Source organism: Hetaerina americana, unplaced genomic scaffold (genome assembly GCF_022747635.1).
Source record: "Hetaerina americana unplaced genomic scaffold, ioHetAmer1.1.p SCAF_6, whole genome shotgun sequence".
NCBI lineage: Eukaryota > Metazoa > Arthropoda > Insecta > Odonata > Calopterygidae > Hetaerina > Hetaerina americana.
The window spans coordinates 25,868,192-25,878,854 of NW_027287205.1; the positions used below are offsets into that span (position 1 = coordinate 25,868,192).

Genomic DNA, 10,663 nt, shown 5'->3' on the forward strand with positions numbered 1-10,663 from the left:
CGATGAAAACCGATAGTCCTGGATGCACACGTCAGAGGGGCCAGTGAAAGCAGGAACGGGATTCGAAGACGCCTCACATTCTTTTGAGAGTGTTCGGGGCGCACTCACCTCCTGACCGCGGGCCGCAAGCCGGGTGATCCCACGGTGGTGGTGTGGGGAGAGTGGAAGAGCAGGGTTGTCCCTCGGACGGAAAGGCGGCAAAGCGATGGGGGATCGAGAAGAGAGAAGCAGGAGGACCGTGAACTGGCGAGGGTAAGGTGGAGCAGCAAAGAGATGAATTCCCGTTCAGAGGTCCAGATGTGGGATCGGAAGAGCGTTTGGCGAATTGAAAGACGAACCGTGGGTTGGAGGGGAAGGATCGTTATCACTTTTTTTTCAAAGTCCCTCGTGCCCTTCCTTCTCGAGATATCGAGAAGTGTTAGCCGCACCTCGCGTAAACATTCCCTCCGTCTCCGAATCCCCGTGACACGACGGAACACGGACGCGGCGGGGGGAGAGGGGTTACGGAGGGGGAGACGGAGGCACGACACTGTGACGAAACAACGACGAGACACGTCTAAAAGGAACACACACGAAACATTCCTCACACACTCACGGGTCGGTCGGGGGTGGCCGTTCTCCTCGTCCTTCTCTACCCCCCTCCCCCCCGCCAAGTCTTCAAACCTTGAAGCGTCGACCACGCAGCCCCAGGGAGGTGGGTAAGAGAGCGGTGCACTGGCGTGCTAAGGCGACAGGCTAGGAGCGAAAGGGCGAGACGGCTCAGCAGTGTTTTGGAACGCCATGCGATCGGAGCGCAACCCCTCAGTCACCGTCCCCCTCTCGTGCCTGTCTCTTTCTATCTCTCTGAGCGGCTTCCTCGTCCCCTCCTACCTTCATCCCCTCTCTCTCTATCCCTCCAACGCTCTTGCGAAGGGAAGGAGGGATGGCATAGGGGGTGAGAGAGAAGCCACAGCATCCAGCGAACTGCAGGAGGTGGGATAGGACGGGAGGGAAAGAGAGATGGGAAGATGGGGAGAGGGGTTGTCCCCGCACGGAACTCTGGGAGAGAGGAAATGTCCGTGATGTCATCGGTGGCCAATGAGATGGCTCCAGTAGGCGCCGGCGCCCTGGGGCGAATACGTCATCCCCGAGACCGCGCAACCGTCGGGGGGAGGGGGGATGGGGAGGAGGGTTGGTCGCGCGGGGCGGGGTTCGTTGGGACGGAGGGATAGGGACGCGGGAGGGGTCCGGGAGGGAAAGGGGGTGTCTTTCGGGGGCGTGTTGGCGTTCTCGGAGGGGCGGGAGAGAGCGTGGGAAGAGGGGAAAGGGAACGGGACGGGGTGTGCGATCGATAAGGGGTAGAGAGAGCGCGGATAGCGAAGCAGGGATGATGATGATAGTATGTCCCCGTCTCCTCTCTCTCTCACCCCCTCTCCCTACGACCCCTCCCCTCGACCACCCTCTTTAGCTTGCCTCGGCGATTTTAATCCCCCCTGGCGGCGGCCAGGGAAACCAGAAAGAGAGAGAGAGAACGGGGTTGGATCAGTTAAGGGGGCGTGGGGGCGAAGATATATGCGAGGGAGTGGTGGCTGGCTCACCCCACAACCCCCCATCCCGCAGCGGGGGGGTCGGGATCAAAAGACGAGAAAGGAAGGGAGCGAATCTCTCCGCGGGGAGAAAGGAGAGACGGGGAAAGAGAGAGAGAGAAAGAGGGAAAGGCGAAGACGACGGCGGAAGAGGAGAGGGAGGGTGCCTTTTGCGAGAGTGGGTGGGAAGCGGCCGGCAGTGACGTGTGTGTGGCCACCTTAAGAATCTCGCGCGGACGGGTTTAGGGGAAAGGGAAGGGACATTTCTATTAGGCATCCTTTTCGCGGAGGTAAACAAGGGGGGTGGGGTAAAGACTGCACTCGATGATGGGATGTAGGGAATTCAAAAGGGGAGGAGGGGGGAGGTAAGTGATGGTGCACGGTTGGGAGGGGAAAGGGGGGTTGGATAAGGGGGGAACGCCCTCCCGGCAACTTGGGAGGAGGTCTCACTCGAAAAACTCCTCACTCCGAAGAGCGCGCGCACGCCTTTCACCGTGAGTTTAACTCCATAACGGTCCGGCGGGCCGCATAAATATTTCATTCACCGCTTTATAAAAAAAAACGTCGGGACTCTCTTTAAATTGCCCCCTCTGCGCTTTCACGGGGACCGTTTCCCGCGAATCCAATTCTCGATGTCGCGGTGGTTGCGTCTCGGTGAGGTGACCGACGGCGGAGGTCATGCGCGGCCTTCGAGACGGGTGGACAAGGACTATGCCGAGTGGCTTGGCTGACTTCTCGGTGAAAAAATGATATGAACCTCCTTATCCTTAGATTTGGGAGAAAAAACTAATTATCATATCAAATTCAAAAGACGAATAGACGTTTCCCGAGGAGACAATTTTGAAAATACGATCTAATTAAGTGATTCTGCATGACTATATACAATACTTACTTTAAAAGTATAATTATTAATATTGAGAAGCGAAGAAATTCAGGGGGTGGCTAATGAGTGAAAGTCTCGAGTTAAATCGCGTTAAACCTTCAGCTTCACCTAAACTTTGTGATTTAGCGTTTACCATATCATATTGGGAAACCACAAGGCGGAACAGGGAAATAAACTTGTTCCTCTACCATAATGCATAAATTTCACACGCCATTGCGCTTATTATCAGACGAACTCCACGCTCACTCACCAAACCAACCCTGAGGTTGATTACTGTGATGATGCTTGCATTAATATTCATTATGATACGTTACCGATTAAGGTGTCGTTTGGATGGATAAACAGACTAACCACCGACATAGTAACGGTAGCATAATAAAATTTACTAGTCTCACCTAATAAGACATGACGTCGCACCCTACACTTCAATAAACCGTTCTTCAATTCCGCTCGCTTTCGTGCCTCCCATCATTCCGTCCAGCATGCCTATCGTTTTCTTCCCCCTAGCTTCCCTAACCATAATTCTCCCCTCTAGCAAGGTCCTCAACATTCCTTCGCCAATCAAAATGCTCCGCATCCACTTTTCTCGTCCCCGAATATCTTCCAGCAACCCTCTCTCCTTCCCCATCACGCGCAGTCATTCTTCGATTGTTTTCCTACCCCATCCTCCCTCACACTCATTCAATTATATCAGAAATCTCAAGTATGGACATATCATCTTGCTTCAACGACCAAGTATCTGTAAAAAACTAATAAGACAGCTAGTGTCTTACGAATGAATTATGGTCCATGAGAATCATTGGGTGCACTTAAAAACGCCTCTAAATCTCGATAATTTTCAGGTGTTAAGGATGTAAGAACTCTTTAGACTTGTCGGGAAAACTTGAGAACTTTATAATCCAAATACTCCAATTCATATATACCCTGATGTGAGGAAAATCTTAGAGAGAGGACGATAACCCGATACCGCATGAGGAATGAATTTTTATAAGGCATAGAAATTCTTGACAAAACAATAATTAGGAAAATTGTGATTTTCACAATGCGTATTTACTTCCTGTACATATTAATCAGTTAATAGTAAAATGGGTACGGTAAGAGCTAGAAATAGGGATGCTATTAGGCGGGAAGTTCATAAAATCAGTTAGTTTTGCGGGTGATCAAGCTTTAGCCAGCTAGACAACCAAGAGATTACAAATATTGAAGAATGCATTAGGATATCAGGGTCTTGGGTATGGAATAAGAATCAGTACCAATAAAAGAAAACTTAAAAGGATTCAGAGAAGAAAAAGCCAAAACTAGAGCAGTTGTAACAGTTTACCTTTTTTATAGGGAATAAACTAGAGTGGTTAAAACAGTTAATCGATCTAGGAAGTGTTTTGGACGAAGATGGTGATTGTAGTAGACACATGAAGAAGGATTAGACAGGCAAATAAACGGAGAGAAGAGTTGTCTGGATTCTTGATTAGGGACGTGTAAAAAATGAATAGTGAAAATTAGATACGGAGCGTGGTTGTGTACAGCGTCGAAAATTGGTCGTTGAGGCAAGAGTTATAATTATATTACTATCAATTAGCATCCAATCTACGCGCTTATGTTCAAAGTTTAGCTTGGAGGCTTTTGTGATGTGAGTGTGGAGAAGAATGAAAAAATTAAATTGGACGGAAATAAAAACAAACAAGGGATTCCTAGACATGGTGGGGATAGGGAGAGGGTAACTGGGAGAAATATAAAGAAAACAGGCGAGGTGGATGCAGATAATTTTGATTGTTTGACTGTTTAAAAGGAGAATATAGGGGAGAGATTTTATCTTTAGGAGAGAATATTGGGCAAGCGCGGTAGAGGAATGAAAATATGAAGATGATTGGATGGAAAGAAGAAAAGTAGAAAGTGTATAGAGTTAAAAGATTTTCGATTATTTAATGCCAGTCTTCAGTATTTTAAGGCTAGTGTTGGTATGGGATAAGAATTGTTAGCAGTGCTTTGATCCTTGGTCCAACAAAACCAAATGGTTGACCAGTAGACTGCTGTCAATAGTAATTGCTCCAGATAATCGTACGATCTGGAAGATAGTCTTATTACAGGCATCCATTATTCAACCGACCTGACAGAGCGGTAGTAACTCATTCACTCGTATTTCAACATTATCTCAAAATAGCCTCTCCAACAATGAATTTGAGATTTTTATGTTAGTTCATGAAGATTGTTAAGATTCGGTAATTCCAAAATTAGTTCCTTATTCACAGGGAATGACGTTAAAAATAAATTGCAGAAGAAGGAGAAAAAACGATGCAGTTCTTGATATTGTAGAGGAAGAGAAAAAATTTTTCCTGAGTAATTTGAATAAGGAGGTATGAATCAATGCAGTGGATTCTGAGAGAAAATGGGATGCTGAAGACGGTAGTAGAGGGGATACTTCTGGGAAAACGATTTAGAGTAAGAAATAGAACAGGTATTTTGTATAGAATGAAGGTATGTTAAAAGTAAGTAGAGTCACAAATATGCTATTGTAGCATAAAATATATATTTTAAGGGTATTTTGTGCCAAATAAGTTAGCACTTAGGAGTAGATAAGTACGCTGTCCTACAATCCGTCAAAAACCTACCATAACCCGGTATACTATCGTTTATTGCAATACGCAGGGTACAAAATGAGTGAAGTGCTGGGGTAGTGACAGGAGGAAGGGTGGAGGGAAACCTAGCGCTGACAATACCAATTCTTTTAAAAAGATAACCAAGGGTCCGCATTTTAAACACAATATTTTACTTAGGCACCGATTGCTGCAGTGAAAGTACAAACCTCTCATCAAGTAGGGATACAGACTGATAATGCATGTGAGATGTAAATTTTCCAGTATTGACTTTCGGTATGAAATACTTATAAATGAGTTGGCGATTATTTTAGGTACGCATTTAGGGTACGCATATCGACCGGTATCGACTATTATGCCATATGACAATATAGTAGATATGCACAGGTATAAATTTATTATCTTTTTCCAGCGATAAGTTATCAAATAGTTAGTTCTATTCTACATGAACGATCAGAATATCACCAAAATAGCATATATAATTCATTTCTTGTGTCACCTCTAATATCAATACCGTCAAATCGACAATATCAATCATGAAACATGGAAAATATCGCCATCCAAACGATAAGTATCGACTTATGTAAAATTACATATTTCAATAAATACGATGTAAAAAATATATCGATACTTTTCGATACATTGTATTATCGCAGGGTATCAACGATATATCTATATATTTTATTATACTATTGCAATATCTGCCACCGACGCGTGGCGCAGAATGTTAGTGCACTCTCGACGATTTGATTTTTGCATACATATATATCGATTCCGTCGCAGGTTTATCACGAGCAATTTAGATTCAGAATTTAATTCATCAAATTACGGCTTTTAGTTGCATTTTTATAACTCTTCGACCACATCATTTAAACTCTTTACATAAAAGCCTTTTTAAAAATTCGTCTCTAACATTTAATTTTAGGCTAACCATCAACCAGCCCATAAAATTAGCAAGTAGGCACGTATTTTCATAATTTTCCCATTTTCTTTCGTTCACTCTCCCGAATTCGGAGTCAAAAATCATTTACATTGGGTACGTGCAGCAATTGCGGAGGTTCACTTTCATTTATTGTGTGATTCTAATCGATACTGCAAATGTGCTCCTGGTATGGAATTTTAAATACGTATCTGTGGTGTCTGATAGCCCTTTTTCATCATTTTTGTTCGACCATGAAACTCGGAACCCGAATTTTTCAAAATAAGGACGACACAGACATTCGGGTACGAATGGATACCATCATATACGTATATTATTTCTGAAATATTTTTTTTTAATGTTCCCCTTTTACAGTTGAATAAATTATTTCCCGTAATAAAGGCATCGTTCTAAAGTGTCTGCACTTGCTTGCAGGGAAAATAATCTTCTTTTATTAAAAACAAGTATTTGCTTTATCATCAACGATGTAAAATTAAATATGGTGGCGGAGAACTTCTTGAAAGCTATACATTTTTAATGGAAAAAACCTGAATGTTTTCCATGCGATGATGGCGCATGAACGGTTTAAGTGATATTAACTTTAAATGTGGATTCTTAAATGCAAAAACACTTCACTTACGAGTGAAATAAATATTTCCAATCTAAATTTTGAAGAAAGTTCGAAAATGTTTAGCGATTGTGATAATAAGAATGCCTTCGTTAAATAAGAGTATGACCAGTTCATGGTTTCCTTCCAATAAGACAGAATTAAGTGGCCATTATGAATTTTGAATGCGGATTTTTATTTTGAGAGCACTTCATATTCGTAGAATATAATTATTTGCTAATAGATTTTTTCTTTCTAAACAATAATATATACATTCAAAAAAGACATCGTATCATACCGTGGTTTTAAAATCCGCGGGTTGGCTGGATTAAGCTATTCTTATCCGCAAATAATCATTGTATGTTTGATAAAAATGTCTGCTTTGAGGCGTATACAATTTTCAAATATAAATATCGATATTTTATACCCTTAAGGCATGACAAACATTTGAATAGGGTAATAATTTTACTTTACAATTACCGCCATAAGATTAATAATTGGACTTACCATATGCAAAATAAGAATGGACAATATTTCCGAAGATGTAGACGAAATATGAAATATTAACCTTTCCTTGTCGCCAGACCAAGAGCTTTTATTTTAAATACTTCTCAGAAATGGCTTCTACTGTTAAAGACTAACGTTTCTATGGCAAATTTTTAAATGTTGCAAAGTTTATCGAATGTATATTATTCTTATTAGTCTTATGAATAGAATACTTGGGTTATTTTACGACAGTTGAACGTAAACGCTTTATTAATATTTTGTACCGGTATATATTTATATTTTTAAGTTCATTTAACTTTTTCCTCGTTACAGTAAAGCTGTTTTTCCGCATAATTTATATGGATGTTTATTTCATATTTTAATATTATTGGTTTTAAAGCTATGCTTTATTTTTTTCTCGTCTTCAATTGTTATCATGAGTTTTATGTTTTTCATCGCACTCCTCTTAGATTTTTTCCAAGTTTTTCACTAAAAGAGACCAAGAGAAGTCAGCTATAAATTTTTCTCTTCACTCCACCCGTTAAGCGTAGATTGGAGACTTTTAAGACATGGATGTGGAGAAGAATAGAGGGAATAAAATGAACACTAAGAAAAGCCAACGGAAATGGAGTGGATAATACTCATAAGTCAAGATAAAGAGAGGAAAATAATACGCATTTTGGTCGAATAATGGGAGGTAGAAAATATGAAAACTAAAAAAATAAGCTATTTTAATATGTAGTATGAAGTTTACGGATTTTCCCTGTCGTGTTTGTTAGACCTTATGAGTGCAGTATTTTGTAGTACCAAGTGGTGTGTTGGATCAACCAAAAATTAATACTAATTCGGTTAACTAATGCTTATAATGAAAATTTAACATGTTTGGTTTTTAATATCCTTTTTCATTTTTTGTAATAGGTATTTGTTAAATGAAATTAAGTATCCTAATGTCTCACATTTCCACAATAAAGACCATCCTAATTTTTAAGTCATTACCTAAATGACATAATGGTATACAATTAATAATATTTATAAATTATTATAATCATAAAAATAATGGTATAAAAATGGAATAAAATAAATGCTGTAGCTATTACCTAAATGCAAATAGTTTTCCATTTGGATTTCATCCGAGTATACTATTTATGTAAAAAAGTACTCTTACGAGAAAAATCTATATATTAATAATCAATATATTAGAGCTAAAATTACTTTTTTATGAAATATATATCAGGATAAAACTCCTAAAATAGATGTATTCGTCTAGAACACCCTACGGAAAACGATATTCGCGAAAGCGTCTTTTATCTCTGGTCTCTATTTCCAAGTTTCATTCTTTTACACAACATTGGCGGCATTTTTCTCACTTTGATGGTATTATAATCACTCAGTTTTGTGATAATTCCACTAACCTTGAGTAAATGAGATAGCAAGAATAACCGAAAATGTAAATAGATTTAACCAAAAAACATTTGAAAATTTGGAATAGAATCCAAACTATCTTTTAGAGAGTTCCAAGTATAATAAAATATTGTGGTCTACATTTATTCACATTCGTTTCATGACAATGTTACAAATTTTGATAGTATTTAGATGAAGCAAATCTAAAACTGTATGTTATAGTTGGAGAATTAAATGGCATGTCATTTTTCAAGAATTATGCATACTCTAAGTAGGGTTTCCACTTGAAGAGAATTACTTACAAGCAGATTCATTGAATGAGTCCATAGCATCTATAAAATATTGCGTTTAATATAGTTTTAATCACTCAAACACAACAAAGCAAGCCATTCTAAAGATAACAAAACGCATATCTTTGCTGGTTGTGCGTTCATGATGCGCGGATTTAGAAATAAATAATCTCTGTTCAATTAAAGGGTCTTAGTCTTCATAAACGCTTATGCATCATCATTTGCCCTGAGGATGGAAAATGACTCTTTTTCCGAAACGTTGGCCTCATCGATGAAGAAACTGACCCGGTGGAAGACCCGAATAAAATTTTTAACCTTAAACAATAACTTTATTTAAATAATAATTAAAATAAAGGAAACTCTTAATATTGTTCCACAACCGAGTGTCTTTTCCAGCAACATATTTCATAACATGGTACAAGAATTGACGACGTTTCCCCAAAGAAAGTATTCATTTTTAGCAGATGAGAGTTACTAAAATATCGCCAGAGTTTAACATGCACTATAGCAAAATGGAAAAAACTGTGAACTCCTTCGAACTCTTGAAGTAAGTGGTTTAACTTACTCAAGACATTTTGGGAAGAAGATGGGATAAAGAAAAAATTATTCACTAGCACTAAGAATTGTACTTAGCACTTTTAATTCTTTGTGGTAAAGAATGAGTGAAAAAATAGCATAGCATTCTTGCAAACTTGTTTGTTACTCCAAGTTTGGTATAGTATCAAATCCAACTAAAATGTCGATTAATGTTTAGCAACTCCTGTAAATAAAAGGACTGAGTGTGCACCAAACTAATAGGTCTACAGCTAACACATTCTAAGTAACTTTAGCCATATACATGTCGACAAGGCATATAACAAGCTGCCGGAATAAGATTCATGGCAAACTTATATTTGGTAAAACGATTCGATAAAATCACTTATGGAAAAGAACAAGTGAATACGCGATTTTTTCATTTCTATTCAAGGTATTCTGCCTGTTTAAAGGTAGATGTTTGACGGTTCTAACGTATTAACCTCTAGGTATCGTGAATACTTCCTTTCTCTATGCCCTACATTGTTTCTTTCTGCATTCGTAATTTCAGCACAGCCTTCAAGCTGTCTAAAAAGGCCTTCCTTTCTCTAACCCGCATACCCATTCACCTTTCTCTAACGGGGTTTAAGCGAAAAAATCTTATTAAATCCTTTATTCATGATTTTCCAGTCACCAAAAGAAGAATTGGAATAACAGGCTAATTGATAATCTCAAATCATCTTGATGCATACCCGAGCATGTTAAATTACATTACAAATAAATACATGCACATTCCTTCAAGGATATTCTTGTAGAATCTGAAAAGACATAGGGGAACACATAAAAAAAGGGAGATGATTCCAAACAGAAAAAAATGCTCAGCGGTCAAACAACGATCCAGGAAATTGAAGGTCTGTGATTTGATTCCTGGTTATATATGCATATATATATTTTTATATATAATATTTGGACGGCACAATAGAATACAAACATAAAATAGATAACACGGAAACGGACACTCACATTTTAGAAATTTTGAGCTTTCGGCCTTCTATGAAGCCTTCTTCAGGTCAGACTGGAAGGCCTCGGGCAGGGGGAACAGATGGTCTGGGGGGGGAGGTAGGCGTAGAGTATGCGGGGGAGGGAAATAAATATGGCGGTTAAGGGTGGGAATTTAAAAAAATTAGAAAGCTAGTATTTATGCGGATTCGCGAGTTTTCACCTCTGTATTGGTGGCTGATATAAATATAAAAATGTATATATATATATATATATATATATATATATATATATATATATATATATATATATATATATATACTACCTTGATCAAAAATTTCCCGGAATTTATTCAGAAAATTAAAAATACATGTTTATTCATCTAAATCTATATTGTCCCCTTCAAAGT

The 10,663-nt window shown here is 39.3% G+C and overlaps 1 protein-coding gene across 1 annotated transcript in view; it reads right to left on the reverse strand.

Moving 5' to 3' along the window:
* hwt (SH2 domain-containing adapter heavyweight) overlaps window positions 1–270 on the reverse strand; it is a gene marked incomplete at its 5' end in the record, with an annotated part of 129,148 nt that extends 128,878 nt beyond the window's left edge. The window contains one exon of the mRNA XM_071593980.1: window positions 109–270. Within this exon, the coding sequence (XP_071450081.1) occupies window positions 109–270 (162 nt within the window). The remainder of the gene's footprint in view (window positions 1–108) is intronic.
* Between the last annotated feature and the right edge of the window lie 10,393 nt (window positions 271–10,663).